The sequence below is a fragment of the Kuraishia capsulata genome, genomic scaffold, assembly GCF_000576695.1.
Source record: "Kuraishia capsulata CBS 1993 genomic scaffold, Kuraishia_capsulata_scaffold_2, whole genome shotgun sequence".
In the NCBI taxonomy this organism is placed as follows: domain Eukaryota; kingdom Fungi; phylum Ascomycota; class Pichiomycetes; order Pichiales; family Pichiaceae; genus Kuraishia; species Kuraishia capsulata.
In genome coordinates this window covers 303126-328544 of record NW_019172951.1, presented here as the reverse complement: position 1 = coordinate 328544, position 25419 = coordinate 303126, and the positions used below count along the sequence as shown (strand labels likewise).

Genomic DNA, 25419 nt, shown 5'->3' with positions numbered 1-25419 from the left:
GATCCACCTGGGAAGTATGGGTTGTAGTTACCGCCTGGTGGGAGGACAACTCCGGCTGGGGCCTCATCAGGGTAGCCGGTCAACAGGGAGAAAATGTAGTCACAGGCTCCGTGTCTGGCCTTGACAATCAAAGACAGATCTGGGGGCAAAGCTCCTTGGTTGGCGGCTCTGGCCGCCTGTTCGTTAGCATATGGGCCTGGGATGTAGTCGGCCAGCTTACCGGGTCTCTTTCTTGGGTTACCCTGGTCATCTGGTTCGTCGTCGTATTCAAACTCCTCAGCCATCGCTCTGACCTCCGAGTTGGTGTGCGACACGGCAATCAGGGTTCTCCAGGCAACTCTGTCCAGGGAGTGACAAGCGGCACAGACCTCCCTGTAGACCTGGAAACCTCTTCTGATCGAGGCATGGTCAAAAGTATCAAACATGCCGTTGTGTGACCAGTTGTATTGTGGAGGGTGCAAACCGTGCTCGGCTGCGGTCATCGCATCAGCAGTTTGGATGTCCTTGTACAAAATGTAGGATGCAGTAACACCAGTCGCAGCGACGGAAGCGGTGAGAAACCTCTTCAGTAACGGAGAAGCCTCGGCCGTTTTCGTAGTCGAAAAGGATCTCTGCAGGGGGTGTTAGTCAATCTTGTTGTGACGAAACGGCTGATGGATTGCGTGGTAGAGGCTCGCTTTTGGCTCGTCAATTGTACCCAGTCTTGTTGCAACAAAACGTTGGCGTCAGAGTCGGGAACACTCAGCATTGACAAAGCACTCCAGCCCGGATGTAATACCACCAATCCAAACCAGGAGGAAAATATTCAACTTACAGCATTGCTAGCACGCTTAATCACCGGGGAAAAACGAGAAAACATGGTTGTTCTCCTATGTTGTTGTTCTTGAAAAGTCACCAACGGTGATGAGAGAGAGGGTGTGATGGATTGGTGATGTATAGCTAAAGCTGATTCAACCAATTTTCATTGGCTGTAACGGAAGAAAGAATCTTTCTGGTTTTTGCAGGGACACGAAAAGACGGAAAAACTCAAGGCTTCATAACTAGAAATGGTTGGCGCACTAAACATGCGGCCCAAAAGATGGGTTGCACACGCCTTTCGATGCGCCTCACTTTTGTCACTGACGCGTTCTCCAGTGTTTCCCCTCAGGTTTCTACTAGAACAAATCGAAAGTATGACCTCAGACGAATACACAAACTCGGAGGAACAGACATATCTGGATTTGTGCCAGCGCATCATTTCGGAAGGCGAACACAGGCCGGATCGTACCGGCACCGGCACGTACTCTCTGTTCGCGCCTCCACAGCTGCGTTTCAATTTGCGTAATGGCCAGTTCCCACTGTTGACCACCAAGAAAGTTTTCATGAAAGGAATACTTCACGAGCTGCTATGGTTTGTTCAGGGCTGCACCGATGGCAAAAAGTTGTTCGAAAAAGGCGTGAAAATTTGGGAGGGTAATGGATCTAGAGAGTACCTGGATTCGCTAGGGCTTACAGACCGAAGAGAAGGTGATCTCGGTCCGGTTTACGGATTCCAATGGAGACACTTTGGAGCGGAATATACTACTTGCGATGCGGATTACACTGGTCAGGGCCATGACCAACTGGCTCGTATTATCCAAACATTGAAGACAAATCCATATGATAGACGGATCATCATGTCTGCGTGGAACCCACCAGACTTCCCCAAGATGGCACTGCCGCCATGTCACGTTTTCTGTCAGTTTTATGTGAATTTCCCACCAAACTCGAAACCCGAACTTTCATGTCAAATGTACCAGCGGTCCTGTGATATGGGATTGGGTGTTCCCTTCAATATCGCATCCTATGCTCTGCTGACCAAGATGATCGCAGAAGTGTGCGATATGGAATGTGGTGACTTCGTTCATACCATGGGGGATGCCCATGTCTATGCAGATCATGTGGATGCCCTCAAAGAGCAATTGACAAGAACACCACGCAAATTCCCTACCTTGACGCTGAAGAGAAAGATTACTGATATTGACGACTTTAAGTTTGAGGATTTCGAGGTTCATGGATACGAGCCATATGGACCTATCAAGATGAAGATGAGTGTTTAATCGCTGTAATATGTGTTTGAATAGAAGAAAGACTAGTTGAACTAAACTTGATTAAGTTGAAGTAGCGCGAAATAAGTAGATAGAAGTTCACATAAGGCAAAATTTGTCATTACAAGCTAACACCAGTCCAGCTTCGTCCATAAATACATTCTATTTCACATCATGCTATGACGCCTCCTCTCGTTGGCCCTACCCATTAGTCCGCGGGTATCGTTTCCAAAGCTGGTTTTTCTCTTGTTGGGAGCGTAATACTCCTCTGGATCGTCCACAAAATCAAAGATCGACATATCTTCAACCCTGGGACGCTTCTTTGAAACGCCATGGTCATCGGAGAAGACAGAAAAACCAGAAGAACTTTCTTTGTGCTTTACGAAGCTCTTCCTCTTGGTAGTGTTTGCACGCTGATTTGTCACATTGGATAGCGGTATACGATCCTGGGATTTGGGTCTTACAGCCACATTGCGCCGCGGCTTCACGGGAATCATCTCCATGGTTTCTGCAGATTCTAGGTTCAGCAATGACTCGGCTGTTGAGGGTCTCGGGATCTGTTCAGTAGAGGTTGCGTTGGTTTCCGTTGATGTTGATGGAGGCGTAGATTCTGCAACCGCAGTCCCGATAACAACCGGCGTTTTTTGCGTTTCCGACGGTTGTGTAGACTCAGGAACCTCAATCTTCAGTACACTGGAGTCATAAACTGCATCCACAAACTTTTCTGACTGCCGTCTCATTTTCTTATTGAGAGATGGCTCTGCGTAGTTCACAGGCTTCTTGCGACGGGTTTCCCTTGTTGCACTGAATATCGAATCTTCCTCGAGAGGCCTTTCTATTGGGCAACCCATCGTCTTTCGCCTGGAAGTCTGCTTATCGCCAACTTGCTTCGCTTGTTGTGAGCTCAAAGAGGCTCTTTGCAGCTTCTTCTGTGTAGTTTCACGCAACGAGACACTCTTTGGTTTCTTATGTGGACTGGTGACTGGAGTGCGCATAATTTTCTGTGGTGTCTTTTGTGGACTCGTATTCCTCACTTCGGGCTCTATGACGATATTTGCCTCGCTCAACCTCAGTCTCGGTATTTGGCGGGACTCCGGCCTGGGGCTTTCCTCCGGAATGGAGTAGTCAGAAATTGACATGTCTGTGGAATGATCCTGTAAAAGGCTCTCGAATCTTTTCTGTGCGCTCTCAAAAGCTTCGTGCGATCTCGCGCTTTTCGTGGGTTCCTCAACAACGGCGTTCGTCGATCTGGGTGTTAACATAGGCACAACCGTCTTGGGAGGACCGTGCTGTTGGACTAATCCAACAGGATTATCAGGAGAATGAATAAACAGCGACGATTGTCTTCTAGATGACGATTTGCGGCGGCGATTAGACGCTCCAGCATCATAGTTCCCTGTATTCTGCAAAAGCGAGCCTTTGAAACTGTCCAAATCAACGTTGGAAAACTCCAAACTCACAACTGAAGATGGTAATCCTTCCCTCCGTCTTATGCTCTCGAACATGGCGAATACATCCCGCAGTTTAGATGCAATTCCAGTTTCCAAGATGGCCAACTCGTCATCCATCTGACTCTTTCGATTCTCATTCGCTACATGCTCTTTCGCCTTGAGCCTGATGTTCTCAGAAACTAATTGCTGAACTTGTCTTTCCAATTCGCTCATTCCATTCCGGAGGACTGAATTTGTCCTTGCCAACGCTGTATTCTGTTGTAGGTACTTCCTTTTCAGCTCGTCATGATCTTTCTTGTTCACAACATCTGCATGCACGGGATTTTGAATATTTTGCTGATTATGCGAGCGAGGCCAGCTTGGAACAGTAAAGTTTAAGCCTTGCGAAGAAGAGCTTGGGTGGCTCAACTGAGGTCGATTCGACAGTCTTGCCATTGTGTAGCGGTAGATGATGGAGATGGAGCACCACTCAACAGATTCCAAATCAAATATTCCAGACCTTGATATTCACAAATTGGTACACTAATAATGACCAAAGCCCAAAAACTTATAACAATCGCTCAATCAAAGTCTTTCTAGATGAGTTTCTCCGGATCGCTTGTTACCTTGTGTATTCAGATGTAAACAAACCTCCTTCGTGTGCACACCAAATATGTATCTGGTGGCACACGCATTTTTTTGGTTTCCATCTGGAGTTTTTCAAGCGACGAAGTTGAACATGTGTAGTCGCAGCACAACCCATAACGGCACACAATTCGCTGCACAACATGTCGTTACAGAACTTAGGTTATGTGTGTTCACACCTGCAGAACTGTTTGAATGTGAGTTTGCCCATGGCGGCCATTCCTTTCAACAGACTACATCTGCAACTGGCCGTTGGTCTCTACAAAAACGGTTTCATAAATTCGGTGACAAGAGGCTCCATCGCAGGCCCAGATGCCACACCAGTGGAAGTCACCCCGGATAATATCTCTACCAGAAAGCTGTGGTTAGGTTTGAAGTACAAGAACTCGAAGCCAGTGATGTCCAAACTGAAACTTGTGTCGAAGCCCAACAGAAGGATCTCGTTCAACAAGGTGGAGTTATCGGATCTTGCGCATGGTAAGAAGGTGAGGATTGTGGAACCTCTTTTGCCAGGTGAGATTCTCTTTTTGAAGGTCGAAGGTTCGAATGAGGTGGTGGAGCTGCACGAGGCTGTGAAGAAGGGATTAGCTGGAACTCTCCTATGCCGTGTTAAATGAAGCATAAAATTAGACTGTATATAGCGTTAATATTTCCTGGAAAGTTTTTGGATTCTCTGCGTAGAAAAATTTGTTGGAAAGGCGGCATTAGTGGAAATCGCTCCTCGCCTTGACTCATAGTGAGGCCCAGAGTGAGACCTATAGTTAAGGCTCTCTCACATAAAGACTCATAATCGTCTGCTAGAGAATCGCGTCAATCTACACGGCTCAAGTTTATGACACAACATTCTACAAAAAGTACACGCTTTTAGTCAACGACACATCGCCCAATGGCTTCAAAGTCCATACTCAATATTCTGGGTAAGGGAAAACCATCAAAAATCCAGAAACCACAGTCCGTCTCGAGTCCAAGCAGAGTGTTGGATCTAAACCTGGGTGATGGCTGGGAAGTTGCTTCACAAACGTGTTTGATCTACACCCCCAAACCAACTAGAAAAGAAGATGAAGCCAGGTCAGAAGCTCAAGTTTCGAAAGACCTAAAGACAAAAGTAGCTGCTTTTGACCTAGATCATACACTCATCAAGAGCAAGAGCGGTGCTAAGAACTTCTCGATAGCCCCCACCGACTGGAAGTGGCTTTTCCCTTCAGTCCCGCAAAAATTACGAGAATTAGCGGACCAGGGATTTCAAGTGCTAATATTCACAAACCAGGGAGTTACAGTGGTTAAAAAAGATTCCAAAAGCATGGGAAATTTCACTACCAAGATGCAGTTGATCTTCTGCCAATTGCCAGTGAAGCTTTACGCAGCTTGCAGACTACCGAAAAAGACGGTCTCCTTGGATGGAAAGGATTTCAGGAAACCAAGTACAGAGATGTGGCAATTGGCTCTGTTACATTTGGGAATATCTAAGGATGATATTGATATGGAAAATAGTTTTTTCGTTGGGGATGCGGCAGGAAGGCCAGACGATTTTAGCGATTCTGACAAAGTATTTGCCCATCGCATCGGTCTGACCTTCCACGTACCTGAAGAGTACTTTGTGTAGGATAGACTTGAGTAAACTTGGATATTAAACTTGGGTGCAATCGACCAAAATTTGACTAAAATTCAACAATTCTTTTATTTGTGATTGGAATGCAATGTCTGAAATTGAAGAATCTGAACTGACCAAGGAGGAGAGACTCGAGGCTGCCAGAAAAAAGGTATGTTGGGATTTGAGATTGGTATGGGGCTGGACTAACAAATGTAGTTCGAGGAGCTGAAGAAGAAGAACAAAAAGGGCAAGAAGAAGGGAAAGAAGGCCAAAGCAGAGACAGAAGAAACTGAAGATGTTGGTGAAGATGTTGGGGAAGATGCTGTTGGTGATGTTTCCAAAGCGGATACTCTTACTGAGGAAGCAACGAAGGAGATTGGGTCTGACTCAGCAGAGACCAACGACGAGGTCAAGGAAGAGACCAAAGAAAAAACCAGCGAACCAGAAGGAACCGAGGCTTCTACTGAGACTCCTGTTGAGGCCGAATCAGCCATTGTCGATACTGAAACAATTGCTTCTCCAGAAGAGACCCCAGTCGAAGAAACTGAAGCTTCTGTGAAATCCGAGCCAACTGCCACAGTTGATGCCACGCCTCCGGAGAAAACCACTCAAACAACCAATGCTTCCTCAGACGAAAACAAAGAACAAATTTCAATTCTCGAAAAGGAAATCGAGCGATTGAAGAGCCAACTGAACAGCTCCAACTCCGAGAATCAAAGAGTCACCAAAGAGAACGAAGACCTCAAACGTCACAATATAAGCCTCAAGCAACAGGTAGAAACATTGACTGCCAGTGTCTCCAGACTGAACAATAAGGTTCGTCAATTGAAGACAGACAAGCCTTCGGTGCAATCAGAAGACGACACAGCTAGTATAGGCTCCGAGGCCCTTTTGAATGACGAGTTGTTTGCTTCAGAATATACAAGACCAGGGATCCGAACCTCTTCCTCATTTTCTACATTCAACAAGTACAATCCTTCTTCGGAATACTTGGATATAGTTGACATGAGAGAGAGACTCCTGCAGTGGAAAGATTGGAATGTTGATATGACTAAGTGGAGAAGCATCGGCACTGGACCGGTGCTTGAAATATGAATAAATAAGCTCTAATTACTAGGAAATTGTCGATAAAAGTTGTAGATATTTGCTTCTCGCCTAATTCAGTTGCTTCTTCAAGTTTTCCAATTGCGCTAGAACAGCCGACTTGGCAGTACCACCAGTACAAGTTCTTCTCTCCACACTCATCTCAAAATCAAAGGTCTCGTGGATATCGTCGCCGAATCTGGAGTCAATGTTCTTAAATTGTTCAAGGGTCAGCTCGTTAAGAGCAACGTTGGTTTCCTCGGCGGTTCTAACACACTCACCCGAGATGTGGTGACACTCTCTGAAGGGAACACCCTTTCTAACTAGGTAGTCAGCAACGTCTGTGGCCAACATATCCATTGTAAGTGCATCGAACATCTTCTTCTTGTTGATGTTCAAAGTGGAAATAACACCAGTAGCAATCAAGATGGAGTGTTCGACAGTGGTGAGACCATCAAACAATGGCTCCTTGTCCTCTTGCATGTCCTTATTGTATGTGGATGGAATGGATTTCAAAGACATCATGAAGCCAGCAAAGTTACCAAAAACTCTGCCTGATTTTCCTCTGAGCAACTCCAAAGAGTCTGGGTTCTTCTTCTGTGGCATTAGAGAAGAACCGGTGGAGTAGGCATCTGCCAACTGGATGAATCCAAACTCACCAGTGGAGTAGATGATCAAGTCCTCGGAGAATCTGGAGATGTGGTTCATGAACAAACTGGACCAGAACAAAGTCTCCACGACAAAGTCACGGTCAGAAACAGCAGTCAAACTGTTTCCAATGACACCGCTGAAACCGAGACCTTGAGCCAAAAACTCACGGTCAATACCGTAAGGATGGCCGGCCAAAGCACCAGCACCAAGAGGAGATTGGTTGACTCTTTCAATGATCTGGGTCAATCTCTTGTAATCTTCGGTAAAGTACGTGGCGTACATGCTGAGCCAATGAGACCATCTAATTGGTTGAGCCTTCTGCAAGTGGGTGTAACCTGGCATCAAAACATCTATCTCTTCCTGGGCCCTGGTAACGATTACGCTGATGAACTTTCCCAGGATGTCTTGCAAGTCCTTCAAGGCCTCCCGAACGTAAATTCTCATATCGGTGGCCACCTGGTCATTTCTGGATCTACCAGTGTGGACCTTACCGGCAATGTCTCTACCGATAATCTCACCGAGTCTTCTCTCGTTGGCAGTGTGGATGTCCTCGTCATTGGCTTGAGCAACAAAAGTACCGGAAGCCCACTCCTTCTCGATGACAGTCAGACCACGATCGACTTCGCTCAACTCGTGCTCGGTAAGCAGGTTAATCTTCTGCAGTCCCTGGCAAAAGACCCTTGTTCCTTCCAAGTCTGCGGCATACATCTTCTGGTCGTATGGCAGCGAAGCATTGTAAAGATCCATGAGGGGGTCCGAAGCACCGGTGAATCTACCACCCCATAATCTGAGTTCAGCTGGCTTATCGGTCATTTTGAGTGAATAACAACGTAGTGGGTTGGGTCTTGAAAAAGTCTAGGGAACAGGTATTCGCGATATCGGAAAGAGTCACACAGATGGTGAAATATTCGTCTGCCAAATTGGGCCCCAATATTAGCATCGTTGCACTACCTTTTACTATCTTTCGAGTGAAAAGTTTCAGGCTCTATATAATTATAATTACAACGACACCACAGCTTATGGCTTGCATCTGCCGGTGAAACGTGGGTACAGAGAGCAGTCTCTCACCGTGAATCTCTGACACAACCAGGCTAGGATTCTCTCTGTTCCCAGACCGTATCCACCATGAGGGGATGTACCGTACTTCCTCTGGTCGATGAACCAGTAATACTCCTTCTCGTCGATTCCTTCTCTTCTGAGACCAGCAACTAGCTCATCAACACCCTCGAGACGCATAGAGCCTCCGGTGATCTCTCCAACGGTGGGCATCAGCACATCAACGGATTCTGTCACTCTTGGGTCATCGGCGCACTTCTTCATGTAGAAAGACTTGATTTCGACTGGGAATCTGGTGAGCAGAATTGGAACACCTATCGTGTCAGTCATCTTTCTCTCTGCAGCCTCGGCTATATCGTCGCCGAACTTGAATGCCTCTCCATCCTCGTTTGGGATGCCATGCTCGTTGAGCCATTCCAGGGCATCAACGTATGCCATTCTCTTGAAGGGACTCTTTGGAGCCTCGAAATCAGGGTTGAGCTTCTTCACAAGTGGGCCCGCAACGGGATCCTCCAACACGTATTGGACGGTCTTGGTGATCACAGTCTCGATGTGGCTCAACAGATCCTCAAAGGTGATGAAACACAACTCGGCTTCAATATGCGTGTACTCAGATAAGTGACGTCTGGTGTGCGACTTCTCAGCTCTGAAGGACTCCTGAATACAGTAGACATCACCCAATGCTGGCAGACATGTCTCTAAGTACAACTGAGAAGACTGAGTTAGATAAGCCTCTTGACCGTAGTAGTCCAACTTGAACAGAGTCGAACCACCTTCGACCTGGGTTTGCACCATACATGGTGGTGTCACTTCGCAGACACCTTCTTCGATATACACCCGTCTGACGGCACCAAGAAGGGCGGCACGCACCTTCATGACGGAACTCAACACTTCACCACGCAATGCCAAGTGACGCTGATCCAGCAAAATGGAAGGATCCGTGTCCTCGGCAATCTGGTTGGTGAAAGAATCTTTTCCTGATGGTGCCAATCCTACAATCTCGTAGAAATCGGCAACCAGCTCGACACCGCCTGGGGCGCTCTTTCCTTCTGGAAGTTTCTCAACAACACCGTAAACGGAAATCGTACTCTCGACTGTCAAAGTGGAGGTTTGGTATGCATTTGCGAGGTCTCCGCTGAAGACGATCTGGACGAACCCAGTACCGTCTCTCAGAACAACAAACACCAATCCTTTCTGGGAACGCAAACGGTGGATCCAGCCTTGGAGCTTTACTCTCTTTCCAATGGAATCAGTCACGGATTTAACCTTGATCTTCTCAGCCTTTGGAAGAGTCTTATCCTCAACAATTGAGATCTTCATAGCTTCCAGTCTCTTGGCGGTTTCTTCGGCATCTTTCTTAGCCTTTTGCTCTTCGGCAATTTTTTCCTTTTCAGCCTTCTTCTTCAGTCCCTCTGCACCCTTCTTGGCCTTTTTCAAAGCAGAAGCGGAAATTTCCTGGTAGGAGTCCTCCTCAGGCTTGAAGACAAACAACTTGGCTTCGGGGCTCACGTAGAGGGCAAATGCTGGGGTCTTGAAAGGCTGTTCTTTCGACCCAGTGATCTCCTGAGAGTCAACACCTGTCGACTCTTTCACATATAATTCAGACATCTTTGTATGGTAAAACAAAATTGAGGTTTTGTTGGCAACCGCTCATGTCATCCTTTATACTTTTCTGCAGCTGACTCACTGTCCAATGAAAAATCGTGCACCACTCAACAAAGACTGTCCTGCTGAAAAAAATTGGTGGTTACCCGGCCGGTTTGGTCCTAACCGTCGCTAATCACCAGAGATTGGAGAGGATGGGTATATTTAAGGCTCAGCGGAAAGGCACAACAGGACTGTATCTGCACAGAAAATCTCTATTATAGAAGAAATTTTTACTCTTTCATAAACTATGTCTTTGGAGAGTTCCCTTGCCGCCATGTCTTTGGCGACCCCTTCTCCAGAAGGTGTTCTGTCGACCAAGACTCTTGTCTTCAAGCCCAAGACTGCTAAGACTGCCACTCCTATTCCAATCATCGTTGTGGCTCTCACTGAGACCCAGACACCTGGCGGAGCCATTGCAAAGGCAGCTGGTTTTAAAGAGCCCAGATTGGCCAAGGACGATTTGATCGTTGAGTTTTTTGGATGCACAGCCAAGGAGTTCTCCATTGCCAACTTGACTGATGCTCACAGTGAAGGAAAGATCAAGCTCGTTGTTGATTCGAAAATTGTGGAAGGTGATAAGGCAGCTGAGCTGGAATTTGTTTGTCAAACCGGGAAGTTGGTTTTGACTACTGAGACCCTGCTTTCGTACTTCAAGTCCACTGGAATCGAGATCATAGCGACAGATTTCTCTGCTGAGGCTGCTGCCCCAACCGTTGCTGTTCCAAAGACCGTGGCTGCTGTTGACGCCAAGCTCGATGATGCCAAGCTGATTGGTATCACTGTTGACAAGGAACTGGATTTCTCCTCCTGGTACCAGCAGATCCTCACCAAAGGTGAAATGTTGGACTACTACGATGTCTCTGGTTGTTATATCATGAGGCCAGCTTCATACGCCGTCTGGGAGCAAATTCAGGAGTGGTTCAACAAGAAAATCAAGGCTTTGGGTGTCCAGAATGCTTACTTCCCTATGTTTGTCTCCTCGAAGGTATTGGAGAGAGAAAAGGACCATATCGAAGGTTTTGCGCCTGAAGTTGCCTGGGTCACTAGAGCTGGTTCCAGTGAGTTGGAAGAGCCCATCGCCATCAGACCAACCTCTGAGACCGTGATGTACCCATACTATGCCAAGTGGATTCGTTCCCACCGTGACTTGCCTTTGAAGCTCAACCAATGGAACAGTGTTGTTCGTTGGGAGTTCAAGCATCCTCAACCTTTCCTGAGAACGAGGGAATTCTTGTGGCAGGAGGGCCACACAGCACATCTTACTTATGAAGAGGCTAACGAGGAAGTTTTGCAGATTTTGGACTACTACTCGGGAATCTATGAGGAGTTGTTAGCTGTTCCAGTTGTGAAGGGTAAGAAGACTGAGAAGGAGAAGTTTGCTGGTGGTTTGTACACCACCACGTGTGAAGGTTACATTCCAACTACAGGCCGTGGTATTCAAGGTGCTACATCGCACTGTTTGGGCCAGAACTTCTCCAAGATGTTCAACATCACTGTGGAGAGCCCAGAAGGTCCAGACAAGCCAAAGATCAACGTTTGGCAAAACTCGTGGGGTCTTTCCACAAGAGTTATTGGTGTGATGGTAATGATTCACTCAGATAACAAGGGTTTGGTCATTCCACCAAGGGTGTCCCAGAACCAGGTTGTGATCATCCCCGTTGGTATCACAGCAAAGACCACCAAGGAAGAGGAGGATTCCATTTATGCTGCTTGTAAGAAGCTGGAGGCCAGACTCAGAGCTAGTGATGTGAGAGTGATTGCTGACTACCGTAACAACTACTCTCCAGGCTGGAAATTCTCCGACTGGGAGTTGAAGGGTTTGCCAGTGCGTCTTGAGCTTGGCCCCAAGGACTTGAAGAACAACTCTGTTCTTGCGGTTCGTCGTGACAACGGCCAAAAGGTCTCTATCTCATTGGACGAGGTGGAGACCAAAGTGCCAGAGGTTTTGGAGGATATCCAGGCCTCTTTGTTTGCCAATGCCAAAGCCAAGTTTGACTCTCACCGTGTGATAGTCAACGAATGGAAAGATTTTGTTCCTACGCTGAACAAGAAGAACGTCATTCTTGCCCCTTGGTGTGGAGTTGAGGAGTGTGAGGATGACATCAAGGATGCCTCCTCCAAGAAAGATGACGGGGAAGAAGAGGAGGTTGACGAGAAGGCGCCAAGTATGGGAGCCAAGTCCCTCTGTATCCCATTCGAGCAGCCAGAATTGGCACCTGGCCAGAAGTGTGTTAAGTGTGACAAGGCCGCTATCAACTACTGTATGTTTGGTAGATCATACTAGCGTAATAGTTTAATGCAAGTATGGAGAATGCAAGATTTGGAAGACATTTTTAAATCTAACACACTAACCGCAACATTTACGAATCTAAAGTCGAGACAATCCGGATAGCACCAGTATTGTCCGCACATACTATGTCTCTACACCACACGGGCGTGCATCCAAAGGAGTCTTTTTGAATCATCTGTTTACGCATATCGGGGAATGAGGGCGGCATTAGAAGTACACTCTCCGCTGATGCACATCTGGCCCAGCACAATGGACGAGACAAAGGTAAACTTTTAGACCACATCTCACGAAATAGCGTGGTCTGCAGACCAGCTAGAAAACGACCCCTTCGCAGCGTGATTGTGTGCGGCGGCAGAATTTCACTGGTACACTACCGCAATTAAGCTTTAAAACCAGCCATCTCTGGCGCGAAGCTGCATGCGATTCGAGATAGTATGCCTGAGATATGCGTTCCATACCGAATTCAAACGGTGGAGTGGCTTATTACCTATCCACAGATCATGATCCCGTTCAATAGATTCTTAGTCTAAACTTTTGGGATAAAATCTAGAATTACGGAAACGATAAAACAAACTATCTGCAACATTATTTCAAGGCACTCTGCTACTTTTATCAAGCTAATTCAATACTCGAACACAAAGGAGATCATTTTTGAGCCAGACGCCGGCGAACAAGGCATCGCCCCAGAAACCAGCCACGTCTTATGCATAGTGAGACATGCATGATCTAAGCTAAGACTAGCCTTCTTTCCTAGCCCCGGTATGATCGGAGAAAATTCTCACTAACTAGCTCCAAAACCACCATATAAATACGTAGACTGCCCAGTGACCTCATTTTGTTTCCTTTGGAGAAGCCAGTCTACTTTTGGTGTCTTTCCAAGTCCAACTTCTCACATTCGTTGCTAAACCATTACAAACAGCATTTTTGATTTAACCAAGCCAACTGCACTCCCAATAAAAAAACTATTTGAGATGAAGTTAACTGCCTTGCTTAACGCAGCCATCTTCTTGTGTTCCATCAACTCGGCATCGGCTTCTAGTTGTTCCACGAAAGTGCACACTGTGACGGAGATTGCTTATGCTACTGTTTTTGTCGATGCCATTGCTGCCAGTTCTACATCGACCAGCTCCAGGCACAGTTCCAGTCTGACCACGAAGTTGACTTCCAGTGCTAGTACAAGTTCTAGTGTCAGCTCCAGCTCGAGTTCCAGCTCAAGCTCTAGATCACATTCAAACTCCAGTTCAAGCTCTAGATCAAGCACTACTCCAACCTCAAGTTCAAGTGCGACATCAGCCACAAGTTCTAGCACCAAACCAAAATTGAGCTCGAGTTCTACTTCGACTTCCACAAAGCCTACTAGTAGCTCAAGCACTAAGAAGTCATCAAGCACGTCGAGCGCATCCAAGACTAGCTCCTCCAAGACTAGCTCCTCCAGCACGTCCAAGAAGTCTAGTACAACTACCAGCAGTTCTTCTTCCACAGCAAAGAAAGCAAGCACAACCTCCACAAAGTCATCCTCCACTAGTACTTCAACTAGCACCTCTCTTTCTACGTTCGCCTCAGCTATTCTCAAGGAACACAACGTGAAACGTGCTTTACACATCAATACTCCAGCAATGGAATGGAATGCTACGGTGGCCGAGGTGGCTCAGAACTACATCAGCACCTTCAAGTGCAAGGATGCACTCAAGCACTCGGGAACTTCAGGATACGGAGAAAACCTAGCTTACGGTTTCACCACCGTGGGGACCGTGGACGCCTGGTACAACGAGATTGACGACTACGACTTCAACGACCCAGGTTTCTCTGAGTCCACTGGTCACTTCACGCAGGTTGTGTGGAAGAAGTCCACTCAGTTGGGTTGTGGCTACATTGACTGTACAGAGGATGGATACGGGCTGTACGTATCGTGTAACTACTACCCGCAAGGAAATGTGATTGGCTACTTTTCCGAGAACGTTGCCGACCTTATTTCATAGGTGCAGTCAATAAGCAAAGGGAAAAATACGGATTTACAGCGTTTATGGGCGTAATGTTCAATGTCTTCGTTTTTTTGGTGTGTTTGTTTTTATTTCGTCTCGGTGTTGTTAACTTGTTAACTTGTCATGTATGTAAATTATTATAATCTATTAGTTTTTCGATCATCATTTAAGTCGTGAACTTGTCGGGTATGTAGAAGAAGTCTCCTTCTATTTCTTTGAAACGCCTTCTACTCCAGCGTGGTCTTCCGGCTGCAACTTCTGAATATTTTTGACAACAATAGAATTTGAGGTTAAAGAAACCCTAAATACCGGAAGATGATTCATAGCAGAGCACCTTTGGGTGGTATATTCGAAATCACCACCGCATCGGTTATCGGGCATAGGATGGGGTGGCAGCTGCACGTGCAGCTGCAGGTTGCAGCTCCTAAAGAGTTTAAAACATAAGATGTTCCTGATACGCTTAGCTCTTAATGTATATCCATTTTACATACTAAAACTTCATGGTTTGATTTATATATGAATAGCCAGCCTACCATGAAGCAGTGGTGCCGTCATAGCTCAAGAACTTATCAGTTTCGTCGAGCTTTTCAATCTGTTCAAGTATAGCCCTAGCGCTCTCTTCTGGAGAAATTACCGCAATATTCATCGAACTAACATCAATTTTAGTAAGGCCTCTCTTTCCCATGTCGGTTGCTACCATACCTGGGTGCATAGAGAGCACCTTCAGACCTTCGCCCTCAGATTCAGCAGAGATACTTCTAATGATGTAGTTAAGAGCTGCCTTTGACGAGCCATATGCTGGGTTTGGCATAGGAAAAAATCCCGCGACAGAACCTGCAAGTGAAGATATAAAAACAATCTTCTTCTCCTGGGACTTGACAACCAGTGGGCGGATTGCTTGATAAGTGATCACGGCACCCTTGGTATTCACATCCCAATGACGAGACAGTTCGTCAAGACTAACGTCCTTGACGGGAGAATAAGTTTCTGCAATACCCGCATTTGCTATCAACACATCTACGTAGCCATGCTCCTTGGCCACGACATCTGCAACGCTCTTTAATGTCTCTGGTTTGACAACGTCGGCCTCTAGTGGCTTGAAATTGGGGTGCGATGAAGCCAACTTCTTCAGACCAGCAGCTGAAGCGAGATCACGCGCGGTTCCGTATACGATATTGGATGAGTCGGCAGAAAGCTGAGATACTAACTCAAACCCAATACCACGGTTGGCACCGGTTACGAGGTAGGCTTTTTGATGGGGCATTTTGCAGGGGTCGAGGGTTTTTGAGTTGATATGAGAGTTGGAAATTGTTTGAAAGCAAATTCTATTCTCCATCATGTTGGGTTTATGTCTCATACTTATACTTCGGTCTAAATGTTAGAACCTAGAAAAATCACCTCCATTTTGTTATCTCCGTATTTTATGGAAGCGTTATTACATTCTCCCATAACAGATAACCTCTCACAAAAGGGTCTTAGATGACTAATCGACCGAGTCTGTCAATAGTACTTCGTAATCCGAAGTCCAACCTAATTAAGAGAATATTACATGAGCATGCCCCTACATTACAATAATTACTGGAGGTAGCGGAGCTCATTGGTAATGGTTTCTTGGCGGTGTTGCACTGAAAACGGTTCATTGGTGATGGTTGATTGGTAATGACCTCCGCCAAAGACCGATTGAAGGTGGGGAGCCGCAACTTAGAAATTAACCCCGAGAGATTATGCTAGTAGCATTTTGAAGGTTAAAGTTTTTGAAACTTTTCACCTCAAAATTAATTCCGAAGATTCACGGAGGAGATGTGAGCGCTTAATCCTATGGCAGCAAGGAAATCGATGTCTTGCGCGAGATCATGCAAGGACAACGAAGTCCATATAGAACAACAACTAGTTTTCTATAACTATTTCCAGCAGTTCAATGGCATGTTCGCAGTAAATGTTCACTCCAAACGTTGCAGACCTTATCTCGTAGGCGCTGTCAGTAAGCCAAGGGAAAAATACAGGTTTACAGAGTTCATGGGCGTAATGCTCAATGTGTTAGATCTTTAGGTGTGTTTGTGTTTTTTCGTCTCGGTGTTGTTAATTTGGCATGTATGTAAATGATTATAATCTACTAGGATTTCGATCATCAAATGATTCACGTAAGCTCTTTCAAGGTCTGGAACGCGGCTGTTGGCCAGCAGAGACGATACGCGAGTTCAACCTCGAGTCCATAGCCACTCTATTGGGCATTTCCAACTCAAACAAACCACTCAATTCCGTCTTCAAAGTTTCCAATTGCTTTGATGCTTTGGTCAGGTTATCAACGTCTGTGATTTTCGCCACGTTAATGCAAGCCTTGACGAAGAACTTCTTTGCGCTGTCGAGCTCCTCTAATTCTGTTTCGCCGGTCTCGTCTGTTTCCATTGCAAACTCATCATTTTCTGCTTGAGGGCTCTTCGGTTTGCCCTGGAATATCTTAAAGACCTCTATTATAACGTCGTTGTAGAAGAACCGCGACCCTTTAGTCCAAAACTCGGTCTCGGGCATGTACCCCAGTTCGTCAAGGTACCCCAAAATATCGTCCGTATCACAAACCGTGATTTCGTATATGGTCTGCGAGGAGGTTGTTCTCTTTCCAGCAAGTGGAATCTCAGAAACTTGCAATGTCCATATATCCTGCAAGTTCTTGATCGCGTTCTCACCAGTCTCGAATATAGATTGGCCCTTTATCTCTCCCTCGTCCAGCTTCTCGATCTCCTCCAACAGAGGAGCATCCCATACTCGGTTCATCCGTATCCTATATTGCTCTATCTGGTTGACTTTGCCAGCCACCACTTCTGGTTTGAAGGGGAACTTGGGCTTCAATGTCACAGTATGGGTAGAGAGATCTAGCGGTCGCATCCCTGTCAGCGACATAAGCGTCAATTGAGTCAGATTATACTGCGAGGCAGCTATCGTGGACATCAACGAAACCTGCTGAACCATTATTCGAATATTGTGTGGTATAAACGATGGATATCGGCAACCAAAAGTAGATGTGGTTCCAGTTTTAGCCATCGAGACAGAGAAGTATGGATTATCGTTTTGAGGTCACGTGCCCACTAGCTGCGATAAAATCTCCTATCAATCCTCCACTTAGCAACTACACCAGCAGACGACCATAGTACCATAAATGCATCTGTAACATGCTATCTTTCAGGACAACTGGATATAATGGATATGGAGTCAGGTACTCGCCGTTTTATGACAACAAGGTTGCTGTTGCTACGAGTGCAAATTACGGGCTGGTAGGCAACGGACGACTTTATTTGCTGAGCATCAACGATGATGGATCCATAACACAAGACAACATATTCGACACCCAGGACGGTCTTTTCAGTGTGGCATGGTCCGAATCACACGAGAACCAGGTTTTGACATCTTCGGGTGATGGGTCTATTTCGCTGTTTGACATAACACTTTCCAAGTTCCCCGTGATGAACTTCAAGGCCCATCAGCGAGAGGTGTTCTCGGTGAATTGGAATCTGGTTGAAAAACACAGCTTTTGCTCGGCATCTTGGGATGGAACCGTGAGGGTGTGGTCTCCCATGAATTCAGACCCATTGCTCACGTTGACGTCTGCTAAAGACCATTCTGTCATTGCGTCTGCTCCTGGCTCGAAGATGGCTCCTCCTCTTTCTGCCAAGCCTTCTCTCGAGAATACCACAAATGATTGTGTGTATAACGCCGTGTTTTCGCCTCACGATGCAAACGTGATAATATCATGCAATTCGGCGTCGCATCTTCAGATATGGGATATTCGGTCTCCCCAACCTTTGCAGATGGACTTCATAGCGCATGGGGGACTCGAGACACTGAGTTGTGATTTCAACAAGTACAGAACTTCGGTCATAGCAACCGCCAGTGTTGATAAGACCATCAAGGTTTGGGATCTGAGAACAATTTCTGGGGTGGCTCATGCCGGCTCGCCTCTTCAGCCGCACCATAACGTTGGACCCACTCCTCTCAACAGATTCATAGGGCACGATTTCGCAATCAGGAACATCGCATGGTCGCCCCACTCCGGTGACAAGCTTTTATCGTGTTCGTATGATATGACATGTCGTGTTTGGAACGACCAAACCGACGATAAGGCAAGGTTCCTGAACAAAACGAATCATGGGCAGGCATGTGTGAATGTGTTTGGTAGGCATCGTGAGTTTGTGGTTGGGTGTGACTGGAGTTTGTGGGGTGAGCCTGGTTGGGTGGCCAGTACGGGCTGGGACGAGATGGTTTATATATGGGATGCAAAGAGGAAGTATTGATCAAAGGACGTGAATGAGCGGTCTTATCTTGACGTATGCCTGTTGCACTCCTTAATAGTATGGCCAGGCACTCACCACATCTCTAGTCATAATAATATCAAGACAGGCTTATTCAGTATTAAATATAATTTTGCTATGATAATTCTTAGTTGCCACGAATCCAGTTTCTAATGCCCGACAACCAGCCTTGCGAGGTCCCATGAGCCCTATCCAAGCCATCCTGCGCATCCTTCACCAGCTTATCAGAGTTCTTCTTGGACCACTCAGCAACGGCATCGGAAGCACTCTGACTTTGGGCCTGAAGATCTTCCCATTGCTTCTTGGCTTCATCTTGAACATCTTGAGACTTTGAAGAGCCCCAGGAGTACCAATGGCCTCTGGTCTCATCGTAACGCTTTTTGGCCTCTTTGGCCTTAGCATCGTAATACTCCTTGGCCTTCCGAGAAGCTTCCTCAGAAGATAGGAAGAAACTTCCCTTCTTGCTGAACAACGAGTCATACTCCTCTTGGGCTACTTCTTGGGCGGTTTCTCCCCATCCCTCCACAGAGTGTCGAACGCGGCTGGCCAGATCAGCTTCAGACGCAGTCTGCTTGCCATACTCCTTCACAATCTCGTTCTTTCTACTTTCGGCAGAGTCCTGAGCAGACTGAGCCTTAGACTTAACACTCTCATAAGCATCGTCAACTGCTTCCTTTGCGTTTTGGAGGTTCTTGTTGCCGTAGGCCTTGGCATCACCAGCAACCTGGTTCACTTGCTGAACGCCCTTGTCAGCATTGTACTTGACAGAATTCTTCAAATCCTTTAGCCTCTTGTCAGCAGAGTCAATGGTTTCTTGGCCCCATTTAGACAAAGCACTCTTAGAATTGGCATAATTCTTTTTGGCGATGTCCAAGTTCTCCTGGGCTTTGGACTGGGCTTCTTCATTCTGCTTAGCTCCCCAAGACCACCATGCGGCTTTGGTATCGTCAAACTGCTTCTGGGCTTCATCTAACTTCTCCCAAGAATCAGAATAAGCCTTTTCAGCACTTGCACGTGAATCCTGAAACCAAGACTTCACAGACCCTCCAACTCCAGCAGCTTTGGCAGCTGCTATATCAGCAGATTCCTTCGCAGAATCAACCACATTATCGGAGGCCTGGCGAGCCTGGGCTCCTTTGTCGTTTATCCAAGAACCCGCAGAATTCTTCGAATCTTCCACTTTGTTCCAGCCAGAGCTGGCATAATTGTCAACTACTCTTCCAGCGTGTTCTGCTGGCCCTTGGCCATAGTTGCTAACGTCAATAAGTCTGCCTCCCCCAGATCTTTGCTCGTACAAGTAATAGCCTGCACCTGCCGCCGCAACACCAGCCAATAATACCTTGGATGCTTGAGTAACCATTGCAATAGGATTTAAAGTAAAGTGATATCAAGTCTGAGATAACAGTCTTCTCTGAAGGTTGGTTGAGCCATCCAGCAAAGAAGGGGGATGCCTCTATACTTATATAGTACCACACATTCCTCTTTCGTCTTCAAGTAGCAATGTTGCCACTATTGGGGGCTCGTTACCCAAAATCACATGACTCCTCGTTGGTGGTGGGGCCAATAAGCATAATTGTGGTATTAGGTCATGCAGCTTGACGTCTCGAAGATTGCTCCGACATGATAAGTACTAACTTGCTGCCACGCTTCGCCAACAGGCTGTTTTAACATAGGTTGAATATATATTTCATCGGTACATTGAAAAACTCTCAAACTACTTTATATTGTAATATTGGTGGACTCTACTGAGTGCTTCAAAGAAAACTGTTGGAGATAGCCGTTTTACAAGATGCTTGCATACTTTCTGGAGGTGCGTCGGGGGATGCATTGAGCAGACCACAAGCTTTTGCATCATCAAAACCATCATGGAAAGCTGAGCCATACCAAGTTTGCCCTGAGATGAATTCAGGATCTGATTTTTGATGTACATTCAGATTAAAGCTTTCCTCCGATATTTTCTGTCACGTTGGACCTTTCTGGTTCAGCCTGCCTGCAGGTTCCTGAGCCGCACTTATGCCTACAGGCTTGCTTGTGTGTCGCACACCGCTTGCATGGCGTTCTTCGTACGTGTTTCCCGCTATCCGCTATGCTTCCATGTTGACGAAAAGACCACGTTTTCTCCAACACAACTTTCATTTGCTAGGCAGGTTCAGTGATAATTGCCCTTCATTTTCTCGGACTACCTCTTTCAGCTCTGTTTGCTTTTCAAAAGCCTAAAAATAAGAAAGTAAAATTTTGAGGTGCTAAGATCATTTTGGGGATCATACACTACCTATTTCTTGTTTGTTTTTTTTGAATGCTTCTGAGGACGCGTCTTGTGTGCAATACGTTCCAGCTGGCAAAGCGTAATTTCTTTCTCACTCAGAACATATTCAATAGCTCAACCATAATGGATAGCGATTTTGTGGACTCGGGAGACGAAGACTTTGCTCCTGTTGTTAGCTCAAAGACCTCCACAGCAAAAACGGCCGGTCCCCCAAAGAAGCCTTTATCAAACGCACAAAACAAAGCGAACATGGGACCTGCCAAGAAAGTGAGCGAAAATTCACAGAAGTACCAAAAGCTATCTCAGTTGGATCATGTGCTATTACGTCCAGATACCTATGTCGGCTCTGTTGAAAGCTTTCAGTCGGAACAGTGGGTCATTAGCGATGAAGAGCCTGTCTCTATGGAGCGTAAGGTTGTAAGTGTTGTCCCTGGTCTGTTCAAGATTTTTGATGAGATTTTGGTAAACGCAGCCGACAACAAGATTCGGGATCCAACTATGACAAGAATTGATGTCGTGATAGATGCTGAAAATAACCTTATTGAGGTCAAGAACGACGGTAAAGGTATTCCAGTTGAGATTCACGAGGAAGAAAAAATTTACATTCCAGAGTTGATCTTTGGCCATCTACTCACCTCCAGTAATTATGATGACGATGAGAAGAAAGTAACTGGTGGTAGAAACGGTTATGGTGCCAAGTTGTGTAACATCTTCTCCACCTCTTTCACCATTGAGACTGCTGACAAGCAAAGTGGAAAAGTCTACAAGCAAACTTGGTCAAACAATATGAGTTCTCATACCAAGCCGAAGATTACGGCCATGAAGACCGCCAAAGAGTACACGAAAATCTCCTTCAATCCTGATTTGTCCAAGTTTGGAATGGAAAGGCTGGATGCTGATATTTTGGGCGTGCTCCGTCGTCGTGTTTACGATATATGTGGCTCCGTGAGGGGCATAAAAGTGTACCTGGATGGAAAACTCATCAAGATCTCCAACTTTTCAAAGTACGTGGAGATGTATGTCAAATCTTTAGAGGCGACTAAGGTCCAGTTCACCGAGGTGAAAGAGGAGGGTGCTTTGACACCTCCTCCAAGCTCCTCACCAACTATCGTCTACCAAGTTATTAATGACAGATGGGAGATTGCATTTTCCTTGTCCGATGGAACTTTCAATCAGGTGTCTTTTGTGAACTCCATTGCCACAACGGCGGGTGGTACCCATGTCAACTTGATTGCTGATATGCTTGTCGATAAGATTATCGAACAAACAAAGAAGAAGAACAAGAGGGCAATGATCAAGCCATTTCAGGTCAGAAATAATATGTTTCTCTTTATTAACTGTCTGATTGAAAACCCTGCTTTCACATCCCAAACGAAGGAGCAGCTGACTACCAGACCTAGCCAGTTTGGTGGTAAAAAGATGGAGCTTCCAGACGAGTTCGTCAAAAAGGTTTTGAAAAGTGGAATCGTTGACAGTGTTCTGGATATTGCTGCAGCAAATGCTGACAAAGCTTTGAAGAAAGGTGACGGTTCTCGTAAGAGCAGAGTCACCGGATACCCCAAGTTGGAAGATGCCAATAAAGCCGGTACCAAAGATGGTCACAAGTGTACTTTAATTCTCACCGAGGGTGATTCTGCTCATGCTCTTGCGGTTGCTGGTTTGGCTGTTGTAGGAAGAGACTTCTACGGGTGTTATCCACTCAGAGGTAAGATGTTGAACGTGAGGGAGGCCACCGTTGATCAAATCATGAAGAATGCAGAAATTTCTGCCATAAAGCAAATCATGGGATTACAGCATAAGAAAAAATACGACACCAGCAACATTAATACCCTCAGATATGGTCGGATTATGATCATGACTGATCAAGATCATGATGGATCCCATATCAAAGGTTTGATCATTAACTTCTTGGAGTCCTCCTTCCCCGGCCTGCTGAGTGTCCCTGGTTTCCTTATTGAGTTCATCACACCCATTGTGAAGATCACGATGCTCACGGGTCCAGAAAAGGGTAAGGTTATACCATTCTACAACATGCCAGAGTACGAAGAATGGAGAGACAACATTGGAAACACATACAGTTACAAACAGAAGTACTACAAGGGTTTGGGTACCTCCTCTCCGGCCGAAATGAGAGAGTACTTTGGCATGCTAGACAAGCATTTGAAACACTTTCATGAACTTCAACCTCCTGACGTTGGTTTGATCGAGTTAGCATTCTCCAAGAAGAAGGCTGACGACCGTAAGGAGTGGCTTAGGGGTTTTCAACCTGGAACCTTTTTAGATCCAGACCTTCAGGTTATTCCAATCTCTGAATTCATTAACAAAGAGTTGATTCTCTTCTCAATGGCTGATAACATTAGATCAATTCCGTCTGTTTTGGATGGTTTCAAACCTTCTCAGAGAAAGATCTTGTACGGTTGTTACAAGAGAAATCTCAGCTCGGAAATCAAAGTTTCCCAGCTGGCAGGTTATATTGGGGAACACACGGGATATCATCATGGTGACGCTTCATTGATTCAAAGTATTGTTGGTTTGGCGCAGGATTTCGTCGGAAGTAACAATATGAACCTCCTCATGCCATTAGGAGGTTTCGGTACCAGAGGGTCAGGAGGTAAGGATGCGTCCGCTGCTAGGTATATTTACACGGAGCTAGCTTCTATTACCAAGAAGGTGTTCAACCCTAAGGATAACCCATTGCTGACATACCTGCAAGATGACGAACAAACCGTCGAGCCTGAATGGTATATCCCCATCATTCCTATGATTCTGGTTAATGGTGCAGAAGGAATTGGTACTGGGTGGAGCAGTAATATTCCTTCGTACAACCCTGCTGATATCATTGATAACATTAGAAGATTGCTTGACGACGAGGAGCTTGAAGAAATGGTTCCATGGTATCGTGGCTGGGAGGGTGATATTATCAAATTGAGTCCTGACAAGTACAAAGTCGAAGGTAAAATTGAACAGATTGACGAGAGTACCGTTGAGATTTCCGAGTTACCCATCAAGATGTGGACTGTTACCATGAAAGAATATCTTTTGCAAGGACTAGCTGGAACTGAGAAGCAAAAGCCTTGGATCAAAGATATGCAGGAACAGCATGGCGTTGGGATTAAATTTGTCATCACGCTGACTCAAGAAGAGATGGCCAAGTCACTTGCAATGGGATTGAAAGAACGTTTCAAGCTGGTCACTTCTTTGTCCACAGCCAATATGGTGGCCTTTGATGCAAATGGTAGAATCAAGAAGTACAACGATGTGAAAGATATCCTCAAAGATTACTACAATGTCAGATTGCACTTTTACCAACTTCGCAAGGATCACATGGTTGAGCAATTCTCAAACCAGCTTGAGAAATTGTCGGCCCAAGCCAGGTTCATCAAGCTAATCATCGACAGAGAGCTTGTGGTTTCCAACAAAAAGAAGAAGGATCTAGTTGCTGAGCTTCAGTCTCTGAAGTTCCCCAGTTTTGATAAAAACGGTGCCCCAGTCAAGGCAATATCTAGAGATGATAGTGAGAGCGATGAGGAAGATATTGTTGATGCGGATACGTCGATCATCCATAAGGCAGTTACTGCATCCAGCAGTTATGATTATTTACTAGGCTTGCCTATCTGGTCGCTGACCAGGGAAAGGTATGAGAAGCTTTTGGCTCAGAAGATTGAGAAAGAAAACGAGCTGACTACTCTCCTGGCTTTGTCAGCTAAAGACTTGTGGAAGGTTGACCTGCATGATTTACGAGAAGCGTGGGATAAGTTGCTGGAGGATGACTTGCAGCGTCGCTTGTCAGGCGTAGCTGACATTGTTACCAAAAAGAAGAGAGCTCGTAAGACAAAGGCTAAGAAAGAGGATGATGATGATGATGATTTTGCGCCCAACAAAAAGAAGGTGAAGACCTCAGCAGCACCAAAGACGAAGGCTAAGACCAATGATGTCCTTCCTCCCTCGCTCACAGCTCCAAAACAGGAGAATGACATATTCAGTTCTGCCATTTTTGGAAGCCCCATCAGGGTGGATCTGAGCGATGCGGAAGACGATATGGCCTTGGATGATAGTTTTTCCAAGTTTGATGATGTGGTGAAGGCATCCGCGTTTCCATCAAAAGCATCTAAAGATGAGGTGAAGGCCAAGCCCGCTACGAAGAAAGTATTAAAGAAGGTTCTGGTTAAGCCTAACTCCATTCCTGCGAAGAAGGCTCCACCCAAGAAGGCAAAGATTTTAGATGATGAAGACGAGTTGTCTCATGTCCCTGTCGTTGTGCCTGCGAAAAACGTTCCAAAGAGGGCAGCCGCTAAGAAGGCAGTGAAGTTGGTGGACAGCGACGAGGAGATGGACTCCGTTTCTGAGTCACAGCCCGAATCGGATTATGACGACGAGAGCGAGTTTTCTGAGTAAATATATTTTGAAA

At 46.0% G+C, this 25419-nt stretch overlaps 15 protein-coding genes across 15 annotated transcripts in view; 8 read left to right on the top strand and 7 right to left on the bottom strand.

Moving 5' to 3' along the window:
* Nucleotides 1-482, bottom strand: part of KUCA_T00001459001 (uncharacterized protein) — a gene marked incomplete at both ends in the record, with an annotated part of 1028 nt that extends 546 nt beyond the window's left edge. Inside the window, one exon of the mRNA XM_022603639.1 lies at nt 8-482. Within this exon, the coding sequence (XP_022457501.1) occupies nt 8-482 (475 nt within the window). The remainder of the gene's footprint in view (nt 1-7) is intronic.
* Nucleotides 483-1046: 564 nt separating this feature from the next.
* KUCA_T00001458001 (uncharacterized protein) lies at nt 1047-2078 on the top strand (the record flags this gene model as incomplete). Its single annotated transcript, XM_022603638.1, has 1 exon — nt 1047-2078. The coding sequence occupies one exon, from the start codon at nt 1047-1049 to the stop codon at nt 2076-2078; it is 1032 nt and encodes a 343-aa protein (XP_022457500.1).
* A 155-nt stretch (nt 2079-2233) lies between these two features.
* On the bottom strand, nt 2234-3952 carry KUCA_T00001457001 (uncharacterized protein; the record flags this gene model as incomplete). The annotated part of the gene is made up of 1 exon (XM_022603637.1): nt 2234-3952. The coding sequence occupies one exon, from the start codon at nt 3950-3952 to the stop codon at nt 2234-2236; it is 1719 nt and encodes a 572-aa protein (XP_022457499.1).
* A 332-nt stretch (nt 3953-4284) lies between these two features.
* KUCA_T00001456001 (uncharacterized protein) lies at nt 4285-4758 on the top strand (the record flags this gene model as incomplete). The annotated part of the gene is made up of 1 exon (XM_022603636.1): nt 4285-4758. The coding sequence occupies one exon, from the start codon at nt 4285-4287 to the stop codon at nt 4756-4758; it is 474 nt and encodes a 157-aa protein (XP_022457498.1).
* A 269-nt stretch (nt 4759-5027) lies between these two features.
* On the top strand, nt 5028-5744 carry KUCA_T00001455001 (uncharacterized protein; the record flags this gene model as incomplete). The annotated part of the gene is made up of 1 exon (XM_022603635.1): nt 5028-5744. One exon carries the CDS (start codon nt 5028-5030, stop codon nt 5742-5744), a length of 717 nt encoding a protein of 238 aa, XP_022457497.1.
* Nucleotides 5745-5838: 94 nt separating this feature from the next.
* KUCA_T00001454001 (uncharacterized protein) lies at nt 5839-6827 on the top strand (the record flags this gene model as incomplete). Its single annotated transcript, XM_022603634.1, has 2 exons — nt 5839-5901; nt 5949-6827. The coding sequence occupies 2 exons, from the start codon at nt 5839-5841 to the stop codon at nt 6825-6827; spliced, it is 942 nt and encodes a 313-aa protein (XP_022457496.1).
* Nucleotides 6828-6887: 60 nt separating this feature from the next.
* On the bottom strand, nt 6888-8279 carry KUCA_T00001453001 (uncharacterized protein; the record flags this gene model as incomplete). Its single annotated transcript, XM_022603633.1, has 1 exon — nt 6888-8279. The coding sequence occupies one exon, from the start codon at nt 8277-8279 to the stop codon at nt 6888-6890; it is 1392 nt and encodes a 463-aa protein (XP_022457495.1).
* Nucleotides 8280-8483: 204 nt separating this feature from the next.
* On the bottom strand, nt 8484-10130 carry KUCA_T00001452001 (uncharacterized protein; the record flags this gene model as incomplete). The annotated part of the gene is made up of 1 exon (XM_022603632.1): nt 8484-10130. The coding sequence occupies one exon, from the start codon at nt 10128-10130 to the stop codon at nt 8484-8486; it is 1647 nt and encodes a 548-aa protein (XP_022457494.1).
* Nucleotides 10131-10416: 286 nt separating this feature from the next.
* KUCA_T00001451001 (uncharacterized protein) lies at nt 10417-12453 on the top strand (the record flags this gene model as incomplete). The annotated part of the gene is made up of 1 exon (XM_022603631.1): nt 10417-12453. The coding sequence occupies one exon, from the start codon at nt 10417-10419 to the stop codon at nt 12451-12453; it is 2037 nt and encodes a 678-aa protein (XP_022457493.1).
* Nucleotides 12454-13430: 977 nt separating this feature from the next.
* On the top strand, nt 13431-14438 carry KUCA_T00001450001 (uncharacterized protein; the record flags this gene model as incomplete). The annotated part of the gene is made up of 1 exon (XM_022603630.1): nt 13431-14438. One exon carries the CDS (start codon nt 13431-13433, stop codon nt 14436-14438), a length of 1008 nt encoding a protein of 335 aa, XP_022457492.1.
* Nucleotides 14439-14970: 532 nt separating this feature from the next.
* Nucleotides 14971-15798, bottom strand: KUCA_T00001449001 (uncharacterized protein; the record flags this gene model as incomplete). Its single annotated transcript, XM_022603628.1, has 1 exon — nt 14971-15798. One exon carries the CDS (start codon nt 15796-15798, stop codon nt 14971-14973), a length of 828 nt encoding a protein of 275 aa, XP_022457491.1.
* A 794-nt stretch (nt 15799-16592) lies between these two features.
* Nucleotides 16593-17408, bottom strand: KUCA_T00001448001 (uncharacterized protein; the record flags this gene model as incomplete). Its single annotated transcript, XM_022603627.1, has 1 exon — nt 16593-17408. One exon carries the CDS (start codon nt 17406-17408, stop codon nt 16593-16595), a length of 816 nt encoding a protein of 271 aa, XP_022457490.1.
* Nucleotides 17409-17608: 200 nt separating this feature from the next.
* Nucleotides 17609-18727, top strand: KUCA_T00001447001 (uncharacterized protein; the record flags this gene model as incomplete). The annotated part of the gene is made up of 1 exon (XM_022603626.1): nt 17609-18727. One exon carries the CDS (start codon nt 17609-17611, stop codon nt 18725-18727), a length of 1119 nt encoding a protein of 372 aa, XP_022457489.1.
* Nucleotides 18728-18872: 145 nt separating this feature from the next.
* Nucleotides 18873-20105, bottom strand: KUCA_T00001446001 (uncharacterized protein; the record flags this gene model as incomplete). The annotated part of the gene is made up of 1 exon (XM_022603625.1): nt 18873-20105. One exon carries the CDS (start codon nt 20103-20105, stop codon nt 18873-18875), a length of 1233 nt encoding a protein of 410 aa, XP_022457488.1.
* A 936-nt stretch (nt 20106-21041) lies between these two features.
* KUCA_T00001445001 (uncharacterized protein) lies at nt 21042-25406 on the top strand (the record flags this gene model as incomplete). Its single annotated transcript, XM_022603624.1, has 1 exon — nt 21042-25406. One exon carries the CDS (start codon nt 21042-21044, stop codon nt 25404-25406), a length of 4365 nt encoding a protein of 1454 aa, XP_022457487.1.
* Nucleotides 25407-25419: the final 13 nt, after the last annotated feature.